Here is a 27,149-nt window from a genome sequence, read left to right as displayed (position 1 = left end):
CAGACTTCTAGAGTGGGCAACTAGAGATACTGTTTACAAAGATAGAGGATACTGGAAGAGGAGGTGCCACAGGGGCTTCAAGTAGAACGGTGTGCCGGGCATTTGGTAGGGAGGGAACGCATAGGTCTAGAACTTAGGAGTGGGGCAGTGTAGGAAATATGTTTTTTTTGTTTGTTTTTTTTAACTTAAGTCCACGTTAGGTAGCATATGGTGCAATACTGATTTCAGGAGTAGAATTTAGTGATTCATCACTTACATATAACACCCAGTGCTCATCCCAGCAAGGGCCCTCCTTAATGCCCATCCCCCGTTTAGCCCATCCCCCACTCACCTTCCCTCCTGCAACCTTAGTTTGTTCTTTGTATTTAAGAGTCTCTTACGGTTTGTCCATCTCTGTTTTTCTCTTATTTTTGTTTCATTTCCCCTATGCCAATCTGTTTTGTTTCTTAAATTCTACATGAGTGAAATCATACAATATTTGTCTTTCTCTGACTGACTTATTTTGCTTAGCCTAATACACTCCAGTTCCATCCATGTTGTTGTAAATGGCAAGATTTCATTCTTTTTGATCGCTGAGTAATAGTCCATTGTATGTACGTGTATGTGTGTGTATATGTATACACACACACCCCACATCTTCTTTATCCATTCATCAGTCGATGAACATTTGGGCTCTTTCCATACTTTGGCTATTGTTGATAGTGTTGCTATAAACATGTACCCCTTCGAATCAGCACTCCTGTATCTTTTGGATAAATACCAGTAGTGCAATTGCTGGGTTGTAGGGTAGTTCTATTTTTAATTTTTTGAGGAACTTCTATACTGTTTTCCAGAATGGCTGCACCAGTCTGCATTCCCACCAGCAGTGTAAAAGGGTTCCTCTTTCTCACATCCCCGCCAACATCTGTTGTTACCTGAGCTGTTACTGTTAGCCATTCTGATAGTTGTGAGGTGGTACCTCATTGTGGTTTTGATTTGTATTTCTCTGATGATGACTAATGTTGAGCATTTTTTCATGTGTCTGTTTGCCATCTGGATGTCTTCTTTGGAAAAGTGTCTTTTGCCCATTTCTTCACTGATTGTTTGCTTTCTGGGTGTTGAGTTTGATAAGTTCTTCATAGATTTTGGATACTAACCCTTTATCTGATATGTCATTTGCAAATATCTTCTCCCAAGGAAATACGAGTTTAATGGTAGTAGAGCATCTAGATTGAGAGGAGGACTGAATGGAGCTAGGGCCCCAAGGCATAGTGAAATAAGGCTGAGAATACGGAGCCAGAGCAGCAGGAAAAATAAATAGGCAGTCATGGACTGAGATCCTTTGAGCGCAGTTCTGTGTTCATCCCTCTTTGTCCTCTACACGCCACGGCCTTATCTAAGAATCTGCGTGTAGCGGATGACTGGTCAGTGTTTTTAAAAATATTAGTCATAGTGTCTTGGTTCTCTGATAATTATCTTGGCTCCCCATCATCTACAGAATTAATACCATTCTCTTTTTTTTAAGTCTTTGCCATTTGATTTTATAGCTCCAATTTTTATCTGTAGTTCATGTTTAGTGTTGTTCTTTTTGTGGTTTTCTGAGACATCTCTGCCTACCTATCGTTAATTCTCAGTATTCTTAATCATTAGCCTCTGTCAACAGTTACTTAGCACAGAGGCAGACAAGGTGATAGTGACCCCACTGAAAGGAGATGGGTGTGCACAGTAGGAGGGACTGGTACAGCACCTCCAGCAGTTGTCTGGTGCTTCTAGGTTTCAGACTTGTGGTCAAGATGACTTTGGAGTTCCTCTCCTGAGTCTGGAATGCCTCGTGCCATGGTTGGTTTGGAAGTAATGATTTAGGACTTCATGGCAGTGTGCCCATTACAAGCCAGAGATTTGTAGGTTTAGAGGAATCCTTTAAACACTTAAGATCAGAAAGAAAAAAAATAATCATCCACAAAACCATAGTCCATAGGTGATCACCTTCCTACTATTTGGTACAGTTTTTAGTGATCATGAAGACCTGACGTTTCTTTTCATTAAAGACAGTCTCCCATTCTAATAATAGGTATTGATCATCAAAGTGAAGTATGTAGTTCAAAATATGCAAGACGGTTTATTGGAGTGTAGGAAGAGAATACTAAAACGTCTGTGTTTTCCCATTTTATTTATTTATTTTACCTTTTATAATAAATTCAATCATACAGAAAAATAGAATAGCGTAGCACACATGCCCTTCTCCCCCTGCCCACTGTGTACCGGGTGTCTAATTTTATCTATAGCCCGTTCACTCCCTTCACCATATTATTTTGGAACTAATTCTAGAAAGCATTTGATACATGAAGATTTCAAAAGATGAGGATTAAAAAACTATTATAACCCAATAGCATTTATATCTGAAAAATATTAAGAGCAGTTTCTTAGTATCAAATATCGAAGTTGTGTTCAAATTTCCAGTTACCTCATACATGTCATAAAATTTTTGTTTTTATTTTTATAGTTGAATCAGGATCCTCATTTTGCAATTGGTTGACAGCTCTTATAAGTCTGTTTGATCTGTCGCTCCTCCCTTATTCCTTTTTCCCCCTGTAGTTTGTTGAAGAAACTGGATAGTTTGTCCATAGAGTTTCCCCAGAGTCTGGATTTTGCAGATCGTCGTAGTATGGTTTAATATGTTTCTCTGTCCCCTGTATTCCTGTAAATTGGTATTGGGACCAAGGGCCCAGATTATTTCTAATCCAGATTGTTATTTTCAATATATTTGTTACCTATCTCTTTAAAATTTCTGGGTTTTAACTTACTAGCTCAGTAGTATTTGTATACAGTGTATAAATACACAGTTGGTGGGGCCATTAAAATTGTTTTTTCTGTTCTTGGTGCATAATCAAACTCCTGCAAAGATTGCTAGTATCCATTTTAGAACATGATCCTTCTTAACACTGGAGAACTTGGTACGGACCACCTCGTGCTGAAACTTTCTGGTCTACCTTTTAGTTAAATATATAATTTTATATGTGAATATATGATTCATCTGTGAAAGTTAAAGTCCTATGTGAATATATGATTCATCTGTGAAAGTTAAAGTCCTATGCTTCAATTCTAGGATCTGTGGATGGAGTATTTGAACATGGAGCGCATACGTTATGAGTTCCAGGAGACTGTTGGTCTGTGGACACAGGCCACACTTGAGTCCCATTCGCCGCCCTGCAGTTTGTCAGTGCAGCTGGACTTCACTGATCCTTTGTTGGGTGAGCTGTACCACCATCATCCCCCTTGAGTGAATGAATGAATGAATGAATGAATTGCGGGTTAAGGTTTACACAGTGTATCCCTCCAGTGAGAATTGTTTTTTTAGAAGTTCATTGTTACCTTGTCTGCACCTTAGGGTTAGGTTCAGCAATGAGTGAGAGAAAACTTCAAAACAGTAATGATTTACATAAGGTGCTTTTTCTCCCATAAAAGAAGTCTGGAGGCAGGCAGTTCAGGCAGTAGCTTTAGAGTCGTGGCCTAAAATGTTGCTTGAGAGAAACTTGAACAAAGTCAGGAGTCTTTTCCAGTGATTAACATCTGACTTTGTTACTTTCTGTGCAGAGAGTAGTTGTTCTAGTGGAAAAACCCCAGCCGTATGGGACGATCCCGTACTTGACCTGTTTGGAATGTTAAATTCCATCTGTTTGGGGTGCAAACAATACAGGTCTTTTTATGCCAACTAAAATCATGGCTATTAAGTTTTCTTTTATTTTTCTTAAGAACAGAAAATGGAATGCTACATCTGGAATGAAGTCGGAAATTCATAGTAGTTCCTTAAGTATTTGTTGACTTGATTTATTGACTTGAAATTTCCTTGACCTCTCCTGTTCCCTATTACCTTACTGTTGAAAAGAGGCAGGTATGTGGCAGCATTTTTCTTCCTGTGCTCAGTCCCCACCTGCTGTATGGTATGTGTATAGTGCAGTGAAGAGAGAGGGTGGGAAGATAGGAATTTATTGATTTATTGGATACCTGTGTGGTCAGCTCTGTACTAGGTGTAGAAATACAAACATTTAGATTGGATTCACCACTATGACCCCATGTGCAATCTAGTGCAAAGTTGGATGGACAGATTTGCCATCACTTTTCTCATATGGCACCTGGTTTCTTATTTGGATTCCATTTGTTGAGTGAATGAATAAGTGGATGAGTGAAAGAACGACAATATGACTGTGTAATGTAAGTTCTGTAGGAGTTTGTGTCCATGCCTTTGTTCATTTTAACACGACTGGTCTCAGCCCTCCTGGTCAAACCTTGGCCTAATTTAAGATTTTTCCACTCAGCCATATTCCGTAACGCCCATTTCTTTTTCTCCTGTTCTCTGAAGTTTATCTGGATGATTGCATTAAACTCTTAACAGGACCACCCTCCCCGTCCCCAGTCCACTGACTGGTGATAGCTGCCATCTTCGTCAGACTTGCTTAGAGAGTTCGCTAGATCCCCTTTACGCTAGTTTCAAGTCCACACACTTGAGCATGTCATGCGAGACTGTCTGGGGTAATAGTTTAAGATCGTGAGCTTTGACTCTTTAACTCTCAGTAAGGAAGGCTGTTTGAGGCTAGGAGTTGTGTTTAATCATACCACATGCTCGTGAGCTCCCGACTCCTGGTAGAATATTAGTACCCCGGTGGGGGCTCCCTCAAAACTAGCAGGTAACGAAAGATAATGATTTTATTCATTTAGGCCACTGATGGTTTATGTAACTACTCTGTACATCTTCAACATTCTTCTCGAAGGTAACCAGCCAAAGCTTTGCACTCAATTAGTATGTTACTACCTAGTAGTAGCCTTTACTCAGTAAACGCGACTTAATTTTCTTTCAGCTAAAGAAAGGGTTTTAAGCAACTTGCGGAAGCACGAGGCTCCCCAGCCTCCCCTTGATCTGCACCCAGTGAGGCCTCCTGTGCCAGTCATTTCCTCGGCTGTGCTCCTGAGTCAGAAGGACACCACCCAGCTGGTGCGCACAGACCTGAATCTGTTGCAGCAGCAGGCCAGGTGAGACCGTGTGACCTCCAGGGTCATGCCCCTGTGCTTGCTGCTGGGACAGCTTGGATGCTTTAGTACCTTGAAGGGTTTCCTCCTCAGCGTTCTCTCCATGAGGATGATTTGACCAGGCTGGCCCAGTCAGGTACCTCAGTTAGCCAAGTTGTGACAAGTCCTTCGGTTTCATGTTGAAAATGCGTGGTGCTTTCACGGACTAGGAATTTTACATTTCCTGTGGTGGCATTTCTGTGGGCCAGCAGTGCCTGCCAAGTGTTTCTTAAGCTTCTCCTGAGGAGACTTTCTGACACTGAAAAGATGGTATTAAAAGGGTAGGCAATGAGATTTACTTTCTTTTGTCACTGCTTTGCTCCCTAACTTTCCATATTCTTTAATAAATTGCCTCGGGCATTTGATTGAAATGCGGGAAAATCATTTAGTGCTCTGAGTTAAAGTAGATACGGAACGATTAGCTCTTTGTTTTTTTTAAGTGTTTATTTTTGAGAGGGAGAGAGAGCGTGGGAGGGGCTGAGGGAGAGGGGGACAGAGGATCCCAAACAGGCTCCGCGCTGACCGCCCCATGTGGGGCTCAAACTCATGAACCGCGAGATCATGGCCTGAGTTGAAGTCTGACACTCACCCCACTGAACCATCCAGGCACCCCCGGAGCAATCAACTCTTTAAGGTTTTGGTTCCAGCTTGCGGTCTGGCGAGAAGGAGCGGGTGTGGAGTGAATCTGTTTTATGAAGTAGAAGAGTCTAATCTTTGCGAAGACACTGGGAATCGATCTCTTACTGGCTTTTTTTTTCCTTGGCTGCTCTTGGTCCAGGCATTGATTGTGTGCACGTGCATACAAATGTGCACCCCCGCCAGTGTGCGCACACACATGCCTACACAGTAACATAACCGTATCAACACCCTTGTAAACAGCTTTGTCCATCTTTGACAGTTCAGTTTGAGTTGCTAATACCGAAGAAATCACTGGTGCTTACAAGCAAGGTACCCTTTAGAATGCTTTAATTAGGATGGGATTCTCATTTGCTCTTGTATATTTAAGGGTCCATGTAAAAAACATCGTTAGTGTAATACAGATTCTAAATGAAGCTTCGTTCCTGGCTAAAAAGTTGTCCCACTTTTCCTTCCTTTTTAAAATTTCTTTAAAAAAAAAATTTTTTTTTTTTCAATGTTTGTTTTTGAGAGAGAGACAGACAGACAGAGGGTGAGTAGGGAAGGGGGAGACAGAGAGGGAATCACAGAATCCGAAGCAGGCTTCAGGCTCTGAGCTGTCAGCACAGAGCCCGACTCAGGGCTCTAACCCATGAACCGTGAGATCGTAACCTGGGCCGAAGTGGGACGCCCAACCGATTGATTGAGCCACCCAGGCGCCCCTAAAATTTTTTGTTAAGAAAAAGAGAGGATTTGGGTAAGGCTGGGCACACACCTTTGGTCTTTTGTTACTATAGGATACTTGGTCTTGATGCTCTCTGATGCAGGCTGGGGGGAACTGGAAGCCTTTATCACCTACCGTGAAACCTTTCCGAAGCCTTTCTTCTACTTCCTGATGATGTTTTTCAGAACTGCAGCTCTTCGAGAATCTCAGCAGGTTGCCCTGGATAGTGAGCTGTTGGACACAATGCCCAAGCAGTATGTTAATAGAGAAGAACAGACCACACTACATTTGGAGTGTAGAGGCAGTAGTGGTAAGAAATGCCAAGGAGCAGCAGTTGTAACAGTTCAGGTAAGATTGTTTAAGCTTCTTCTTAATTCAGAGAATTTTTAATTGAGTCCGTAATAGTGGCATATTGTTGAGAGAGACTGAAAGAAGTTTGTAGCACATGATTCACATCCTGAAACACTTAATACATTTGGGGGGGTGAAGACCCACACAGAGCTGATCATGTATTTCCGTAAGTGCTCGTGTGTCCGACAAGGACAGAAATTCAAAGAAAAGCATAATCACTGAGAAGATCCTTAGAGGGTTTTAAATTGATCTTCAAAAGACTTTGATGATGATGGTTTGGATTCTGTTAGAAGGAATGTGGGAATGGAGTCCTCTGGACAACCATTTAGGGGTCAGTGGCTAGGTCAGCCTACTTCAGATTGTTTTTGGGTGTGGTGGTGGGAATTCACATTGGAAAGGATGATCACTTGGGAGCTCCAGCTGTGTGCTGTGGTCGGTGGGGAGCCACTGAAGACAAACGTGGGGGGGACGTGTGGAAAGCAGGTCAGTTGGACAGAGCCTGCCAACAGGCAAAGGAGAGGCGTGCAACTCCGAGATTAGGAATTCAGCTGCCTCTTAGTGTCATCTTCTTGCACTGGAAAAACAGGCTTAATTAAGTTGGGTCTGTGACATTGAAAGGACTTCAGAATGGAGCTTAACTTTAGCCAGCACATCGTAGCACTTGCTTTATGCCCGACTCTGTGTAAACACTCTACAGAACTTATCCTCACGGCATCTCTGTGAGGTGGGAATTCGGGTTATCTTGTTTCCAGACGGGGAAGTAAAGGCATAGAAAGGTTAAGTTTCATACCCAGAGTGACACAGCCACCGAGTGACAGAACCAGGGAGACCCGGGCAGGCTGGCTGCAGAACACAAGCTCCTTACTCACTGCACCCTAGTCCTTCTGCGAGGGACTTCGGGTCCCCAGAGCTGGGGAGGAAATGCTCAGAGGTTGGCTACCGCATTTGCACAAACATAGCTCCTCTTTTTTTGTTAGCTTTTAGAAATCAGGGAAAACTTATTTTACTGACTCTTGGTTGTCTTTCATAAATTTCTTTTTGTGCTTCCTCATTTGAGCAGTTCTGATGTATTCTTCATCAGTCTCCTTGGGAGCCTGTTTTCTCTAAAATGTCTTCTCTGAAATAACTTATACACTTGTCTTTTTCGTTACCTTCATAATTTGTTTTTGATAAAATAACATATTTGTATGCATCTAAAGTTAAGAAATTTGACATGGGATGTGAGACTCCCAAACACTGAGAGAACATCTTTGGCCAGGTGTTTTATAAAGTTAATTTTCTTTCAGTGTACTTTTCCCCCAGTTACTAATGTTTTAGTAACACTAGGTGGGAGCATTTAAGAAGGATCACTTGCAAAAATAATGGAGCTTGGAGATAAGTCTGCTGATTTAGGACCGAATTTGATTTGGTGCAAAAAAAAAAAAAAAAAAAAAAAAAGAAATGTATCAAGTTCTAATTAAAAAGGGTGTCTTACTACCAATCTGTGCCTTCAGAAATACGGTATTTTTCCATATTTTGGAATTACACATCTTTGCCAGGCTGTTAATACTGTACAGAGAAGGGAATTCTCCTAAGATGCATCTTATTAAGTGACTTGGTAAGATAAGTACAAAAATGTTTTTTCAGTTCTGGCTAATAGCTTGCTCTGTGAAGAGTCATGAATACTTACTGCCCAGCCAAAAACCAGTTCTCTTTGCCTGACCGCCTGTTAACTCTCAGGGTCTTGTTGTGGTGGGCAGTACCACCGGGCTGACTTGGGAGCTTCAGCTCCCAGCCTGTCAGTGACCTGGCTTTTTCCTTTTCAGAAAAAGTCATCATAATCTTGATTTGTCTGAACTCTTGAATTGAAATTTCTTTTATAAGCTTTTGCTTTGTTAATTCTGAAATAGAAAGGTATACTTTTTCTGAAATACCTTCTAAGTAATTCTGATAAGACAGAGATTGGAAAGCAGATGATTTAGGATAAGGACTCAAATGAATGTGGCTTAGATTTTATTTTTACAGACAACACAAAAAATATTTATGCTTTATCTTCTCAAAAGAAAAATTGGTAAATGCAAAGATTGCTTGAAGAAAAAAGAAAAAAAAAGAAAGGACAGAGAAGAAAAGGAGATTTTATAGAGACCTAAAGAATTTGAAAAAATAGCTGTGTTTTATGGCCATAATCTCTTTAGAAATATCTAAGTTTTCTTAAAAAGCACATTCTAATTTTCTGCTGGCCTTACTAGTTTGCCCAGCACCCTGACTTTCAGTTCTGTTTGGGAAGATCTAGAAACTGGGAAACTCCCACTGATGGCTCCTATCAATATTGACAACGGTATTTACTTCAGCCGTTAATTTTGCCTGATGATGCAGATATGACAGAGGAATTGAAAATGTGAAGATGGCAGCTTTTGTAGTCTGATTTATTTTTTATTATTTTATTTTTCTTATTTATTTTTTAAAAAGTTTATGTATTTATTTTGAGATAGAGAGCAGGTAAGGGGCAGAGAGAAAGAGAAACAGAATCCCAAGCAGGCTCCATGCGATCAGTGCAGAGCCAGATGTGGGGCTCAAACCCACTAACTGCAAGATCATGACCTGCACTGAGATCAAGAGTCGGATGCTTAACTGACTGAGCCACCCAGGCACCCCATATTTTTCTTATTTTAGAGAGAGAGAGAGAGAGAGAGAGATTGTGCACGCAAGTGGGCAAGAGGGGCAGAGGGGGAGAAGAGAGAATCTTAGGCAGGCTTCATGCTCAGCACAGAGCCAGACTAGGGGTTTAATCCCACAACTCGGATCTTGACCTGAGCTGAAGTCAAGAGTCAGACGCTCAACCAGCTGAGCCACCCAGGTGCCTTGTAGTCTGATTTAAATAGGATTTCTTTGGAACGTTACATGGTAGTTGCTAACTGAGGTTGTCCAGGCGGTACTTGCTGGTTGATACTTCTAGGAATTGAAGATAAAAACTTTTTTTGGCTACTCATCAATAGCTAAGAGCAAGGTAGAGGAAAGTTGAAACTCTAGCTGCCATGAAGTTAGGACATTATCTAATCTATGCAAGTCAAGTTAGGTTTGCTCTGAGTTTTGGCCAGAGATTGTACTTGAGGTTAAAGCTGTCTCATTACACAAATGGATGACTTTGGTTATGGATGTCGGGGAGGGAAGGTGAGTTCTGATTGTTTATTACTCATCAAGAAATTGTCTCTGGGAGAGCATATGTCATGCAGAGGGTAAGTTGTGTTGCTTTTATACATAGAATTATATCCTCTCTGTATGCGTGTGTCTAGGGACCACTTCATGGCTATATCTAGTAGTTTTGATCCTGTTTAACGTCATTTTATTATCTGGAGATGTTGAACGTCATGAGGTCTCTTCTAGTCCCTCCAAATCACTAGCCACTTTGTAGTTTCCCTCCAGAATTCCTTTTCATCAATGCAACCCTTAGATTGCTGGTTGTGCTTGCGTCTACCCCTGATCCCCTTAGTCATTTGTGACATTGGCTGCTTTTGCCTACTGTTTGTGTTGGAGTTCTTAATCTAGAGTGGGTGTGTGAATGGTCTTTAGTGAGTCAGTGAAGTCCCTGAAAGTATATGGAATTTTTTTGTTCTGGATAGTTCATAACTTCAGTAGATCCTTGGTAGTCTATGACCACTGGAAGGATTAACCCATATGTTGCTGACTCCTACTCTGCTTTTCTAGTGCAGAATTCTCTGAGTTCCAGATCTAGATTTCCACCTGCCTATGTGATTTTCTGTGAATGTCCCATAAATACTTCAAACTCCACAGGTCCCAGCCTAATCCAATTTTTACCCTCCAAACCTGTTTTTCCTGTAATAGGAAGTGGGGACCTGGGCATCATTGTCATCTCCCCACCCTCATACTCCCCATCTAGTTACTTTCCAAGTCATACTGGTTCTGCTTCTGAAATGACTTTACATTTGTTTCTTTCTCTTTGTTCCCATTGCCATTGTCCCCTGGTAGGCCCACATTACTTTTCCCCTGAACCACTACATAAGGCTTCCTGTCTATAGACTCTCTCCCTGTCCAGTCCGTTTTCCATTCTGCCACATTCATCTTTTTTTTTTTTTTAATTTTTTTTAACTTTATTTATTTTTGAGAGAAAGAGAGCGTGAGTAGGGGAGGGGCAGAGAGAGGGAGACACAGAACTGGAAGCAGGCTCCAGGCTCTGAGCTGTGAGCACCGAGCCCGACGTGGGGCTCGAATTCACGAGCAGTGAGATCATGACCTGAGGTGAGGTCAGAAGCTTAACCGACTGAGCCACCCAGGCGCCCCTGCCACATTCATCTTTTTAAACACAAATCTAATCACATGTCCAGGCGAAAACCTAACATTGACTATCCGGTATCTAAAAGGAATAGGACCCTTCGGATCCCCCCATAGTCTATTCTTGATGAGTTTCTAGTGGCATCATTTACCCTTTCCTAATCCCTGAACATTTTTTTTTCTAGCCACATAGGCTTTTTCCATTCTCCAAACATGACATGCATGTTCCTACCTTCTCTCTCAGGCATGTGCTGTTACTTGTTCTCCCATACCCATTCGTGAGCTCCTTCCTCTCATCCTTCCATGCTCGGTTCAGGCAGCATCTCTTGAGGTCTTTCTCAGCCCCTCTAGTCAGACTGAGATAGTCCCTCCTTTCATAGCAGCTTTTGCATAAATGCTGTTGTATTCACCTGCTATTTTTCCTACCGGTCTGTGAACTGCTGAGGAATAGAGTTCCTGCCCTTAGTCATCTGTATTTCTGTACCATCTAGCATGGCTCCTGGCACATAATAGGTGCCCTTTCTCGCCCCCGAATGAGTCAGTGAAAACCACCAGCACGTCAATCATGAGGTTATGTTACAACTTGTTTTGTATTATCATTACCTTGTCACACTGTTACTAGATTTTGAGTTGCGTGAGGGTCAGGACCTTGTCTTATTCGGGTTTCTGTTGTTAATGCCTCACACAGTCAGTGCCATAGAACCAGTGTGTTTGAAGCAACGAACCGTAGATTTATATTCTTCACAAGTAAACCCCCTGATTTTAACTAGCTTTAGGGATTTTGTAGATATTATTTGGCTGGAAGGTGGAACCTTTTCCTACTGGAAATTAGCCGTCATTCTGTGTGTTTACCGTAGGCCAACTTAATGCTTTCCATACAGAATCTCCGGCCTCACACACTGCTGCACTTTTCGCTGTACTACAAATGTCTCCTAGGCGGTCAGTCTGGGAAGCGATAAGGATTGTCTTCCTTCCGTACACGAGATTATTTCCCAGCTCTGTTCGGAGCACTTCTTATCACGTGCTTGGGCACTCTCATATCCCAGGTAACATGCCGGTGACTGTTAATCTTCACAAAGTGGGGATGAGAATATAGGTTCAGAGAGTCTCAGAGACTTGCCAAAACCACACAGCTAGTAAGTGGCTCAGCTGAAATTCAAGCCCACGTCTATTTGAACTCAAGACCCAGGCTTTCCCAGGCAGTATTGGGAAATGAAGCCATTTGCTTTTAGCTGTTTCTGCTCCAGCTTCTGAAGACTAGGTTAGCTGTACAATTCTGAGTAAGCTGGTCATGGCCATCATCTCTCTAAATTGACACGTGTACCATTTTCTCTCTCTGAGTTGGTGTGACAGGATCATCTTCTTTTTCAGTGATTAGAGAATTCATGGACCAGATCAATTTTTTAAAATCAACTTCATGGGGAATGACTTTATATTTTAAATATAAATTTTGAGATTAAAATGCAAGAGTATGTTTTAAATATAATTTTAAATGGCTCATTTGTAAAGATTTCAAATTGTATCATGAACATATTTCATTGCTTAATAGAATTTTTCGTGAGGGAAAAGCCCTGGAAATTTCCAGCCATCTGCAAATGTTTGAACTATGTATAGCTTGTTTGGGGTATACAAAAGCCAAATATGTTTTATGGGAAGTGAGACGTGCTTCTTCTGTGGTCGTCTCTCCCAATAGAAGGCTCTAATAATTCAGTGATATTCCCTGAGGAAATGGGGTGATTTATAATAGGGTTCCTTTTGTTGGACTTCGGTATTGTGGGGCATGTGTGCCAGACCCAGGATTGATTTATTATCATGTGAAAATTTTGCTCCATCCTAGAAATGAAAGATGGAAAAGACCCACTGAGGGCCTCACAGTACTGTAAGATCTGACTCGCTTCGTCCGGCTTGCACATGGCTTTGTCTGCTTACAGTGACTCCGGCGCGCCCCCCGCCCCCCGCCCTCGCCACTTTGTGCCGTCGTCTCCAACTTCTGGCGATTGTGAGCTGCCAGGCACTCAGCCCCTCTCCCGCCCTAGCGAGCAGAGAAAATTCTCTGTAGAGCTGGGGACAATGAGCAAAAATAAGTAGACTGGGAAATAATGAGAACTTTGAGTTGCTTTTGTGTGTGAGGATGTCTGAACTTTCCCACCTCGGTGCTTTGCCTTATTCCTGGGCATCTGTGGTTTGTCCGGCGTGGGGTGGCAGTTCTGCAGCGCCAGTCCCTTGGTCTTGATGGCATTTCCCAAGCGAGGGCACCTCTGTCCTTTCTCTCTTGTGCTTCCCTCCATCCTCACTGTCTTCCTCCCTCCCCTCACGTTCTTTCTTTTCCTCCCTGTTTGCCTGCTTTCTCTCCAGGCCAGCCAAGGGCCGTGGCCCTCAGAGACCCCGCCTCATTGCACTCGGTGACACGTTAGGCATCGAAACTGTGCAGACTCCTGACCACGTTTTAGGCTGTTCAGCATTGGTCTTTGATTTGAGAGGTTGGAAATTTAATATTTGTGTTGATTCATTATGTGGTCTAATGGAAGTCATTTAATCATCTTATCTTTCATTTCTCCAATAGTAGAAATTAAAATAATTGTTAACATCATATGTTCTTGGATCTTCACCTTCATGCCTTTTGATTCAGACTAACAGCTTATTTCGTCTTTAAGTAAGAAGCTTTGTAAAGCTTTTTAATATGACATTGGTGAGTTTGATGGAAGAAAGTTATCATGATCATGAAAGCAGGCGCTCCGTGTACCGTCAGAGTTGTGCTATACTGGGGTGCTGGGTAGAACAAAACAAACAGCACCATTGCCCTCCAGTAGCCTTTCATCTGGAATTTACGATAATAACTCTGGCAGGGACATCAGGACCTCAGTTATATACGTTTGTGAATTAAGTATTTACATTATTTACAAACAAAGGATATCTGTAATCACTGCAGAGGTGGCTAAAGACTGGGTTTGGGCATGTGTGTATAAAGGAAAATGTAGACCCTTTGCTGACTCAGTGATTGGAGGAGACCGTTGGAGGAGAGTGTAGGATTTAACATTCCCACCTTCTGAATGTTCTCATCTCTTCAGCATTCTCTGCTATGCCTGCAAGATAAGTCCACATTCCCTAGCCTGCTCCAAAGGACTCCCCAGGACAGGAACCCCGGTCCCTAGCCTGACTGCTCTGTGCTCTCCAGCCCTGACCTCCCTGCCTGGCTGGGCTTCTCTTTGCTGTCCCTCTGTCCTCTTGTCCCCCACAACTGCCACATGGGTTGTGTCTTTGTGTTGCAGCCTGGGCCTAGGATATGTTTTGCATCATTCATATCCAAAAGGGGACATCGAAATGTACAAACAAAGCAGCTATCACATAGGTCACCGTCAACTAGTTAGAGAAAAGGGATATTAATAATCCCCTCAAATAGGAAATACATAATCTTAAAGAAAGGCTAATTGTTTAAATTGAAATAGATTTAGTTTTTTTTATCTTAAACTCAATACATTCTCCATTGTCACATCTTTACTGAGAATGAGTAAATATTTCATCAGTGACGAGCTTTCGGGAACCACTGAATCAGTCACTTGCTCTTTCATAGGCATGCAACTGATTGGCGCACTTCTTGTATTTTTTCATATTTTGTTGTTTTATAATTGGATATGTTTTCTTCATTTCAAAAGGACAAGTGTTTTATTAATAGCATCTGTGTCATGCTCTTTGTATGCTTGGCACACATGAGATGTGCACCCTAGTGGTTTAGGTTGACGTGTATGTGCTTTTTGGGTGGGGAGAATGGAGAGTGGTCAGGGCTCAGGGGAGGGGGCTCAGTGGGGGAGACGCTTGGTGTGCTTCCGGAAAACCTCAGTGGTAGAAGACATTGAGTCTGGTTGTTTTTTTTTTTTTAATTGTTTTTTAAAATCTTTATTTATTTTTGAGAGAGAGAGAGAGACAGAATATGAGCAGGGGAGGGGCAGAGAGAGAGGGAGACACAGAATCCGACGCAGGCTTCAGGCTCCACGCTGTCAGCACAGAGCCCGACGCGGGGCTCGAACTCACAAACCGTGAGATCATGACCTGAGCCGTAGTCAGACGCTCAACCGACTGAGCCAGCCAGGTGCCCCGAGTCTGTTTTTGATGAGAATCGGGGAATCAAAACATAAGTGACAGAGAGCATATCCTACAAAAGACTGAACCAGTGATAAACTCGCTCCAGTTTGATGCTTCATGAAAAACCTGAGATTCTTGAATAGTTTTTTGACATTTTTTTCTCCACCCCTCTCCTATTCAACTGAGAATTTTGAGTTATAATATTAATTATAGTAATAGTTCTTCATCAGATGCTCAGTATATTTATAATATTTGCTTTAGGAACATAGCAAGGACAAAAAAGGTCTTGACCACTTTAATCTTTTTTAGTTTGAAGGTATGCATAAAAATGAAGCAGTAAGCCAACAGCTTCATGTTTTGCGAAAAGAAGTGAAGCAGTTGCAAGCAGAAGCTGCTAAACCACCATCACTTAATGTTGTGGAAGCTGCTGTTCACGCGGAAAACTTGATTACGTAAGTTTTGAGGGCATTATAATTTAAAATGCAATGTTGTTATTATTGATAGTAATCATACATGCTACTATACCCCCAGACACCCACTAATTAAATTAGTACAGGATCAGCAAACAATGGCCTTTGGACCAAGTCTGGCCTGCCACCTATTTTTATAAATAAAGTTTTATTGGAACATAGCCATGTCCATTTATTTACTTAATGTGCATGGCTTTATACCACAATGGCAGAATTGAATAGTTGTGACAATTTATGGCCCATAAAACATAAAATATTTACTGGTTGGTCCTTTATAGAATAAGTTTGCTGACCCCTGAATTATGAGATGATACAGCACATTGAAGTTCAGTCATGGAGAGATTGAGTGCTTAAGTTTTATATCAAAGTTGCATTTACCCAGGAAGTCAGCATTGTCAGCTCAGATTATAGAGCAGAGTTTGAAGGGGAATTGCTCAGGGGAATTAGGTTCTCAAGTATAGTTGCCAGCTTGCATTTGGCCATCATGGCTTTTCCCTTGGAGCTCCTGGCTTACCCTCAATGTCTTCTTTCTTCCTAAAGCCACCAGGGCATGACTTGGGAGAGTGGTTGACCCTGCCTTTTACTTTAAGGTGGTTCCACATTCCAGTACCAGCAACTAATCCCCCAGTAGATCGGCGTAGTGGTGTGTGGGGTGGGGCATTGAGTTCTTTTGTGGATTGGACTGGGGGTCCAGGGAAGAAGGAGATGAGGTGAATAAGAAGTTGATGTGTCTTTTACTAGCAAAGGAACTCAAAACAGCCTGAGACTTAGAAGAGATATCTTTATTCTGGGATCTTATTCTATATAGAAATCTCTTTCTGTGACACGGGTTTTAAAATTTAGAGAGGGGCACCTGAGTACTCAATTAAGCATCCAACTTTTACTCACATCATGATCTCGCGGTTCACAGGTTTGAACCCCGCGTCAGGCTCTTTGCTGAAAGCTCAGAGCCTGGAGCCTGCTTCAGATTCTGTGTCTCCCCCTCTCTCTGCCCCTCCCGGGCTCATGCTCTGTATCTCGCTCTCTCTCAACAAGAAATAAAAGCATGTAAAAAGAAATATTAAAAAATTAAGAGAAATAAGTAATTAAATTAATTAAAAATGCATATTATATAAGGAATACACAAAGTTAAAGAATTATGAATTACATATAAAATATGAAACATTTAAGAATATTTAAAAAAATTTTTTGTAATGTTTATTCTTTGAGAGAGAGAGAGAAAGAGAGACAGCATGAGCTGGGGAGGGGCAGAGAGAGAGGGAGACACAGAATCTGAAGCAGGCTCCAGACTCTCTGAGCTGTCAGCACAGAGCCTGACGCAGGGCTCGAACTCAAGGACTAGGAGATCATGACCTGAGCCGAAGTCAGCCGCTTAACTGACTGAGCCACCCAGGGGCCCCTAATAAGGGTAAGAATATTAATAATATATATGATTCCATCCCTCTCCCCCCGGAGGACATAAAATCATTTCTGTGTATTCAAAATAAGTTGTTGGGTCAAGGTAGAAGATACTTATCTACCCCATGGATTTTTTTTCCCCATGAAATATTTTTAAAGTGACATTTATTTGGGGGCTCTGAAGGACTCTTAAGAATATTGCCTGTGTGAGAAGTGTAGAGTACCACGGAAGTACTTGTGAGTCTGTATTCTCTTATTGTAGACCAGTAGCCTCACCTGTATTTTCCCACAGGGCCCTAGTGAATGCCTACAAGTTGCAGCCTACCCCTGGGGTTCAGAAGGTTGGCATTAGCCTCTTCTTTACTGTTGTGGATTATGTCAGTGATGAGACTCAGCGCCATCCTCCCACAAGGCAATTCTTTACTTCATGCATTGAGATCTTGGGACAGGTAAGGTAATTCTGTGTTTCTAGCCTCACTCACATATATTGAATCTCTGTAGCATCCTCATTAGTTATAGTGAGGGTTGACTTCAGACTTCTGTTACACGTTCAGAGTCTCACATAAGTCAGAAGCCCCTTTGAATTGTTGACTTCTCAAGATGTGATTAAAATTGTTGGTATAGAGTTTTGCTTCCCATACAAGAGATATTAAGTTACTCATATTTGAAAGTCTGGGAGACATCAAACTTTTTCATATGCTTTTTGTGTTATTAACAATGACAAGCTCTTTATTATTTATAAAATGCTCTCCACTTCATCCTCACAGTGACTCTGAATGATTGATATCCTTTTCATTTTAAAGATGAAAACACAGGGGCGCCTGGGTGACTCAGTCGGTTAGGTGTCCGACTTCGGCCCAGATCACGATCTCACAGTTCATGGGTTCGAGCCCCGCGTTGGGCTCTGTGTTGACGGCTCAGAGCCTGGAGCCTGCTTCAGATTCTGTGTGTCCCTCTCTCTCTCTGCCCCTCTTCCACTCACGCTGTCTCTCTCTCTCAAAAATAAACATTAAAAACAGTTTAAAGATGAGAAAACAGGTCTCTAAAAAATGAAATAACTTGCCTAAAGAATATAGCTGGTCAGTGCTGGAGCTGAGCCTGTATCCCACGTCGTCTGTCTCAGTCCATGTTCGCTCCACCTCTCCACTGCTGTCTCCCAGTTGCTATTCTCAGTCCCCATTTCTTGATTTGACTTACTATTAAAAATACAGATATTTAACAAGGCAAGAGCAATGTATCCATGCACATTTGTGAAATATGTCATAAAGGAAAGGAAAGCCACTTGATGGAAAATATGTAAACACTAACCATATACTCTTACCCAAATTCAATGGAATGAGTCCTTAGTTATTAGATACTTATAAGGGGACAATATAGAGCAGAAAATAAAATAGATTTTTAAGTAGTTTTTTTCCCTTGATTTTAAAATTGATGTATGCTTATGATAAGCAATGCAGACAATATAAAAAGTGTAAAGAAGAAACATTTCTCAATTCTAACCTCCTGGAGATAGACACTGGTTACAGAGCTAAACATTTTATTATAGTTTATCTTGTGTATGTATGTTTATTAGTGTGTTATGTGTGTGTGTGTGTGTGTGTGTGTGTGTGTATGTAGAAATGATGTATCATTCCTATATACAGCTAAATAGATAAACTTCCTCAGAAATGGGCAAGTGCTATTTTGTAACCTCGTGTTTTTCATTCAAACACAACTTCTAGACATTATTCTGTGTTTATAAATATAGACTGATATCATGGTCTTTAATACATACTGTTCCATGGTACAGATATATTGTAATGTATGGAGCCCAGGGCCCTGGATGGATATTTAGGTAGTTTGTTTGTTTTGCTACAATAAGCCTGAGATAAATGTTCTTCCACATCTCTGTGAACTTGGACTATTTTTTCCAGGATAATTTCCTAGAAGTATGGTTGCTATGTCAAAGGGACTAACATTTGATGTATATTGTTACAGTGCCCTGTTCCCACTACCATAGCAGGGTTTGAATTTATTGCTCTCCATACCATAACCAGTGTTAAGAATGATGATTCTTTTAAAGTCTTGCTAATCTAAAAGGGGAAGTGTACCTTGTTATTATTTTAAGTTGGATTTCTTCAAGTATTTGTTAACTTGCATGACTTTTTCATATGTTTATTGGCCATTTAATTATTTTTTGTGATTTGCTAGTTATTGACCTTTGCACATTTTCTGTTGCAGAATTTCTTATTTTTTGATTGCTTTGAAAGAGCTCCTCAGACTATTAACCTGGTATCTGGAATATGTTCTAAATTGATTTTTCTACTTTGTCATTTTCCTTTTATTTTATCATACTTCTTGCCTTATAGAAGGTACAATTTTTGTATATTCAAATCTCTCAGTCCTCTTAGTATTTCTTTCTGCCTGTGGTCCAGCTTATCGGAGCTTTCCTGGCCCTGAGATTATTTAAATACTCACTTACATCCAGTACTTGAAACATTAGTGATCTTGATTATATATCAGTTGTTAAAGTTAGCTTTTTAAAAGTATTGAAAGCACATCTCAATAATATCTATAACCTAGAGGTTTTGTTTTCTTGACAAAATGTTGATACTTAGTGGGGGCGCCTGGGTGGCTCAGTAGGTTGATCATCTGACTTTGGCTCAGGTCATGATCTCATGGTTCAAGAGTTCAAGCCCCATGTCAGGCTTTGTGCGGACAGCTCAGAGCCTGGAGCCTGCTTTAGATTCTGTGTCTTCGTCTTTCTCTGCCCTCCCCTGCTCGTGCTTTGTATCTCTCTGTCAAAAATAAACATTAAAAAAAAAAAAAATGCTGATACTCAGTAATCATGGTAGGCACCTTGCAAATTTCTGGATTCAGATTATCCCAATATTTTAATCTTTTAAAAATTCTCTATGACTTGTCCAAATCAAATTAATGGATCATCCAGAATTTTTAATATCACTTCCATTAGAAGTGTTAGGTTTATCTGTGATGATTTTAGATTTTTTTTTATTGTTCCACATTTTCATTTAGAAAACGTTCTGTTTGCCTTACACACTAGCCCTTAAAACTTGGTTGTATAAATAAAAGTTGGGGAGGGGAGAATTTGGTGACATTTTCCCTTTCTGATTCTCTCAAGGTGTTTATCAGTGGCACTAAGTCAGAATGCAGAAAAGTACTTGAGACTATTCTGAAGAATAGAAGGTTGTGCTCTCTCCTGTCCCCTTTCTTCACTCCCAATGCTGCACCTGCGGAGTTCATTCAGCTCTATGGGAAAGTGGTGAAGTTTCTAAGTGAGGACAACAGTGATATGATTTTCATGCTGCTGACCAAGGTGAGATGTGATTCCGTGCTGATGCCATCACTGAAACGTGGGATCTAGTGTCGTTTCTGCTCTGTAGAAATGAAAGGCCCCCTGGAGTTCTGTTTCCAGGTAGACCCTTTCCGCATTTTGTATCGTCTTCAAGCAGCCTTTCCGTGTGGGGGCAGTGGTTGTGTCGTGTAGGGCAGTCTTATTCCTCATAGTAGAGAAAGGACTTTGCTCCCGAGCCCTCTTTAGAAACAGTACAGCTTTGAAATATTCATAATAGTAATTTAGTGCATCCTTCTTTTGACTATATCCTGAATTTATGCCGAAAATGTGTTTGATAAATGAGTTGTAATATATCAAAGTCTCTCATATTTGGAATAAGCCAGATATAAACAAATTGCCTTTGTCCTCATTCTGAGTAGAATATTAACTGAGACCTAGGCAATGAATTTACTTTGCCACTTGAGAATTACAGAGCCTTAGTGATTTTGCCTTCAATTGTATTTCTCTGACATCCATAAATCATAAAACCTAGGCATTTTTCTTTAGGGCCTAGAGACTGCTTTCAGTCTGTAACGGGGGAGAACAGGCTTTATAGTTGGGAATTCTGGAAGGTGATAGATAACAACACCCTGAATTTTTATTAACTGAGATAGGTAACTGCCATAGACACAGAAACATGGCTCTTTTAGATGGAGACAGTCGCCTAAGTGGCTGCTCTTTTTTTTGGCAGAGTGTGGATTCTTGCCTAGGAGGGAAAACTTAACCAAAAGTTTACTATACAAAAAAGCACACGGAACCGAGAAAGCTTTGTCCCTGTGGCCCAGAGCGCAGAGATGGAGGCTTCTGGGTGCCTGTTAATTATTGACCTCCGCTCAGTACTTGATTATAAATTCTAGTTTCAGTTTTTGTAAAAAGCCGAATGCTCAGTGGTCTTTGACTTTAAATTTGCACATCATTTTCTCTACTTCAGCTAATTTCCCCGTGTCAGTAAAACTGCTTCTTGTTTCTTTTTTCTTTTTAGTTCGATCTTAAGCAATGGTTAAACGCCACTAAACCTCCTCTGTCTGATCGTACCAGGCTTCTGGAGTCCATTCACTTGGCACTTACTGCCTGGGGCCTTGAACCAGATGAAGATATTTTGATGCCTTTTAATCTTTTCTGTAAGCACTGGACTTACCTTCTTCTCTACCAGTTTCCTGACCAGTACAGTGACATTCTCAGGCTGCTGATGCAAAGTAAGTGGCTTTTAATTGTGACTGATTAGATTGCAGCGAATATTTGATGTGACATTTACCATTCTATGGATGTCATCTAAAAATGTAAAAATAAGACAAGTACGCAGGAGTTTAGAATTGCTAATTTTTACCTAAAGTGCTTGACAAACCGAAAGCTGTTTGTAGAAGAGGGCAGTGATTGTCTTTAGTGATTGTCCTAAACGTTTGGATGGGTCCTGATTCAATAAGGCAGCACTTAGTATGTGGCGTTGGGGTCCACAGTCGTGCACCCACCTCTTTCCCTTGACTTTGCAACCGTCCTGAACTGGGCTGGGGTAGACATGCGCCTGCTTCCTCTGTTGACTGCAGATTTGGTGAGAGAAGGAAGTTGCTTCTTTGCAATATGTTTAAGGTGCCAGTCGGTTTCTCTGTAGGTCCAAATAGTGGATACATTTTGGTTCCCCTCCCCCTTAATTCTTTGACTCATGTTTGTTTGCGAGTAAATTTTACCTATATATAATGGCAGACTGTGTTTATATTCGCCAAGGGACTGAGATGTGTTCAGTTTTCCACAGCCCCACTCTCCCATCTCCCCACCGCCCTGCATTTTTCACTGGAGTATTGGAGATTACAAGAGGAGTAAAGGTTGTTAGCGTTTTTATTTTGGGAATTTCATTAGGCAGGAATTTTACTGAATTTTATTAAATGAGATAGTATTTACTTTTTTTGTGCAAACTTCAGATAGTTTATAGGTGTAATGGAAAACTAAGATTTGCTTCATGCCAAATCTTTGTGTTACTTCATAGAAACCATTTAATGAATAGGTTAATGATTTTATATATTGGACTATCTGAAGAAATACTGAAATGTGTGGTCTCGTTTTCAAGCTTTCATTGTTTCCTGTGGAGGCCAGTTGCAGGGTGGGTGGAGAATGGTTGCAGGAGAGGTATTTGTATGATTTTGATCCATTATGCATAACTAATTTTTGTTCTAAATTTTCAAAATTTGATCAAGTATACATTGTGGGTTTTTTCCCCGAAACCTTTTTAAGGAATTGTAAACGGTGTGTTCAGGCAACCATTGACTTGCATTTAACAGGAAATTTATACTTCCCAGGAAGAGTAATTCAGTTAAAAGCCTAGGAATTACAGTACCACCCCTGTCAGATTCTATGACTTCTAGCCTCCTGGTTTCCCTTTCCTCCCTGGGGAGGGTGTTGCTGTTCTCGGGGCTCTATCCTTTGCTTTTCTATGATTTTCCTTCTTCGTGGGCATGCCCGTTGTTTTCCCTGGCTTCACTACCCTCTTCTAGGTGTGCCTGACTCCCACACCTGTAACTTGATTCCAAAGCTCTGCCCCAGGAGCCAGACCACAGTAGCCATTCACCACAGACCCTTCACTGTTCCCTAGACATCTCTCGCTCACCATATTGCAGCTGCCTCATCATCTCTCCCCTCAGATATACCAGCCTTGGTTGTCCCTCGTGATCCTCATGCCATCTCTGGGTGGGAAGGGCCTGAGGAGGTCTGAGTCCTGGCCTCTGGGTGTGAGACTTACCAGGAGCACAGTGCTGTCCGTAGTGTCTATTTTGCATGCTGTGTCTGTGTTGCTTTAGGTTTTGCCTGTTGAGGGAGTGGAGTTTCAGGAGTAAGTACGAGGAGAGAGCCTAGACTCTGAGGTTCCATTCTGCAGTCCAGTCTCCCTTGTCCTGTTACTGCTGTTTCTCTCACAGCTTCATCCAGGAGAGTGGCACTTTTTTTTTTTTTTTTTTTTTCCAAATGTTACTCACTTTATTTACATTTACATTTTTTTTTTTAATATATGAAATTTACTGTCAAATTGGTTTCCATACAACACCCAGTGCTCATCCCAAAAGGTGCCCTCCTCAATACCCATCACCCACCCTGCCCTCCCTCCCACCCCCCATCAACCCTCAGTTTGTTCTCAGTTTTTAACAGTCTCTTATGCTTTGGCTCTCTCCCATTCTAACCTCTTTTTTTTTTTTTTTTCCTTCCCCTCCCCCATGGGTTTCTGTTATGTTTCTCAGGATCCACATAAGAGTGAAACCATATGGTATCTGTCTTTCTCTGTATGGCTTATTTCACTTAGCATCACACTCTCCAGTTCCATCCATGTTGCTACAAAAGGCCATATTTCATTTTTTCTCCAGGAGAGTGGCACTTTTACCATTCCCCAGGTAGGGGCTGGTAGGCAGGATTCCCCACTCCCAACACTGGATTCCAGCCCTGATGACTCCGGCTGTGCTCACTCCCAGGAGAGTCACTAGGAACCAGGAAAGTCAAGAGGGAAAGTCAAGTGTCCGGGTGGACAGTTCTTTTAATAGGTTCTCATTACTGCGGCGTCTTCACCATAGATCTGTATGAATTTGTTTTGGATTTTTATTTAATTTTCATTCCTTTGGGTTTGTTTTTAATTTTAATTTTTTTAATGTTTTTATTTTATTTTATATTATTTATTAAAAATTTTTTTTTTTCTTAACGTTTATTTATTATTGAGAGACAGAGAGAGATAGAGCACGAGCATGGGAGGGGCAGAGAGAGGAGGAGACACAGAATCTGAAGCAGGCTCCAGGCTCCGAGCTGTCAGCGCAGAGCCCGACGTGGGGCTCGAACTCACAAACCGCGAGATCATGACCTAGCTGAAGTCGGACGCTCAACTGACTGAGCCACCCAGGCGCCCCGTTAATGTTTTTATTTTATTTTTGAGAGAGACAGACAGAGTGTGAGCAGGGGAAGGCAGAGAGAGAGGGACACACAGAACCCGAAGCAGGCTCCAGGCTCTGAGCTGTCAGCATAGAGCCTGACGCGGGGCTTGAACTCATCAGCTGTGAGATGCTTAACCAACTGAGCCACCCCAGGTGCCCCAAAATTTCGTTCCTTTGTAAAGTACACGTGTTCTTTGATTCAAGTTGAAAAAGTTAGTTTGTGAAAGATGCTAACTTGCTGTCCTCTTCCCGCCCCACAAGGCTCCGCGGAGCAGCTGCTGAGCCCGGAGTGTTGGAAAGCCACTCTGAGAGCCCTGGGCTGCTGTGCCCCAAACTGCCAGCAGGGGGCAGCTTCTGCCGAGAGCTCAGTGCTTCAAAGCTCTCCAGATGTTCTCTTGTCCGATAAGCAGGTGTGTAGCTTTTGGTGTCTGAAGTTTATGTCTCTGCATTTCTTTTCTGTTTCCTTCCCTATTTTTTAAACAGTTGGGACACATTCAAAATTTATATCTAAAAAGCTGCACTCTTATGGATTATCTTTAAGAGCCCTGTGTTTTCCTTTGTCTCTTGCTTCCTCCCATGCCCCCTATGCCTTTCTCTCACACCTCAGAGTCTGATTCTTGCCCATCCATTTAGGAGCAGCCCAGGCCACCCCGTTAAACCTCCCCTCACCACCTTAACTCATCCGATTCTTAAGCTTACACCCCTGGCACCTTTGGTCAGATTTTCATGCAGTGTCCCATGGGACTGGGCTCCTCATTTCGTCAATTTTATGTGCTATGGGTCCATGTGAGAATGTACTGGACAGAATGGTTCCTCTGCTTTAGAAAAAGAGTTTGAAATCTGCTGATTTACTTTTCATATGCAAACACCTTTGCAACTGTGTTACAAAGTGTGAGCCCTCTGTCACAGTCCTCTGTAGTAGCTGCTGAAAGTAGACATTGGGTGAGGATTCTTTGACCAGTCATTCTCTTCCAGGTAATGGAGACGATACAGTGGCTCTCAAATTTTTTTTACAAGCTTCGCTTATCCACATTGGACTTTAAAAGCTTTGGTTTATTCTCAAAATGGAGTCCTTACATGGCTGATATGAAGACACTCTTGGGCTATCTTGTTAAAAGGCTGCTTGACTCAGAAATGGCCTGCTTGGCTCAAGACCCATCTGCCAGCAGCAAAGCAGGTAACATGCCTTTAGTGCAACAAAGAGTGGGGTGTTCTGACCTTCCATCAGAGGAGACTTGAATAGACACATGGAGAGATTTAAATCTTAGCAATAAAATTAAATATCTGAGTGTCAAGAAGAAGAAACAGGAAATATGCAGTGTAGGTGTGAACCCATCTATGTGTCATACCTCTGTTCCCCCGCACAGGGGTGCCTGCTTCAGCTTGTCTCTGCCCCTCCTTCATAGAGCAGGGTGCAAGGAGATGGGTTTCAATCTCTAACTCTTTCTTCCTGTTCTTTATCTTGCTCAGGAAAGGGTTCTGAATATTTAAGCTTTTATCGTTAAAAAATACGCAGTAAAAAATTATCCATGATCCTGTGTTGTAATAAAAATTCTTCAAGAAATTCCATTGCAGCAAATGAAAACACAAACAGACACACTTAGTTATAAGAAACATGTTGTTTGCATATCAACATAGGTTTGTGAGTATATAGATGAGAAGAAGTAGATTTTTAGTGTTACCAATGATAATTGACAAAGGATGAGCTTGTTTCTTGTCTCTAAAAATTTTGCTTTGTTTTAGTGCTGAGATCCCTACATTCAGTAATCATCCAGCTCTTTAAGCCATGGATCTTGGTTTTAGAGGACAATGAAAGGTAAATTGTTTTTCAGATATTCAAATTCCTTTGAAATTTATAGACTTAAAGTTCTGAGGGGATTTTGGTATAAGGGATGCATTCATGGATTTGAATTTTTATGTAGGGCCGTATTTAAATTTAGAAAATGCTTCCTTATTGTTTTTTTAATTTTTATTTATTTTTTTTTAATTTACATCCAAGTTAGCATATAGTGCAACAGTGATTTCAGGAGTAGATTCCTTAATGCCCCTTACCCATTTAGCCCATCCCCCCTCCCACATCCCCTCCAGTAACTCTCTGTTTGTTCTCCATGTTTATGAGTTTCTTATGCTTTGTCCCCCTCCCTGTTTTTTTTTTTTTAATTATTTTTGCTTCCCTTTCCTTATGTTCATGTGTTCTGTATCTTAACATCCTCATATGAGTGAAGTCATATGATTTTTGTCTTTAATTTCACTTAGCATAATACCCTCCAGGTCCACCCATGTAGTTGCAAATGGCAAGGCTTCATTCTTTTTGATTGCCGAGGAATACTCCATTGTATTTATATACTGCCTCTTCTTTATCCATTCATCCATGGATGGACATTTGGGCTCTTTCCATACTTTGGCTATTGTTGATAGTGCTGCTATAAACATTGGGGTGAATGTGCCCCTTCGAAATAGCACACCTGTATCCCTTGGATAAATACAGAGTAGTGCAATTGTTGGGTTGTAAGGTAGTTCTATTTTTTATTTTTTGAGGAACCTCCATACTGTTTTCCAGAGTGGCTGCACCAGTTTGCATTCTCTCCATAGAAAATGCTTCCTTATGAAGGGAACTTAAGACATTTTCTGTTAGTGGAATTGCTAGTCTGGTCGATCAGAGTTATTATCTTAATACTAACTTCGAAGCAAAACTGGACACTCATTTCCTTTTTTTCCACAATAAAGACATTGAATAAATTTTGGTCCTTAATTTTGGAAAAATTTTTCTCTTGAATTTGAATTTGATAATACGATACTATAAAATATGAGAGTAACTTGGTTTTATCCAGTACCTCAGTTATTTTTTGGAAGTAAGTTGGCTTCCGAATTACTGGGTGGGAATTAACGTGAGCTCTGCAATTAAGTGAAAACATGGTGTTGTGAGCATTCAAATGAGAGGTGTAGAACTGCTCACATGCAGGTAG

General features: G+C 41.3%; 1 protein-coding gene across 5 annotated transcripts in view; it reads left to right on the top strand.

The window, feature by feature from the left end:
• EPG5 (ectopic P-granules autophagy protein 5 homolog) overlaps positions 1-27,149 on the top strand; it is a 117,697-nt gene that overhangs the window by 62,566 nt on the left and 27,982 nt on the right. For all 5 annotated transcript variants that reach the window (XM_042910592.1, XM_042910590.1, XM_042910591.1 and 2 more), the window contains 10 exons: positions 3,086-3,230; positions 4,836-5,007; positions 6,568-6,730; positions 15,392-15,534; positions 17,243-17,399; positions 20,072-20,266; positions 21,267-21,480; positions 24,445-24,593; positions 25,159-25,360; positions 25,927-25,999. In XM_042910592.1, coding sequence (XP_042766526.1) covers positions 3,086-3,230; positions 4,836-5,007; positions 6,568-6,730; positions 15,392-15,534; positions 17,243-17,399; positions 20,072-20,266; positions 21,267-21,480; positions 24,445-24,593; positions 25,159-25,360; positions 25,927-25,999 — 1,613 coding nt within the window. The remainder of the gene's footprint in view (positions 1-3,085; positions 3,231-4,835; positions 5,008-6,567; positions 6,731-15,391; positions 15,535-17,242; positions 17,400-20,071; positions 20,267-21,266; positions 21,481-24,444; positions 24,594-25,158; positions 25,361-25,926; positions 26,000-27,149) is intronic.

This window comes from Panthera leo, chromosome D3 (genome assembly GCF_018350215.1).
Source record: "Panthera leo isolate Ple1 chromosome D3, P.leo_Ple1_pat1.1, whole genome shotgun sequence".
Classification (NCBI taxonomy): Eukaryota; Metazoa; Chordata; class Mammalia; order Carnivora; family Felidae; genus Panthera; species Panthera leo.
The sequence above is the reverse complement of the archived record's forward strand: the minus strand, read 5'-3'. Positions and strand labels throughout refer to the sequence as shown.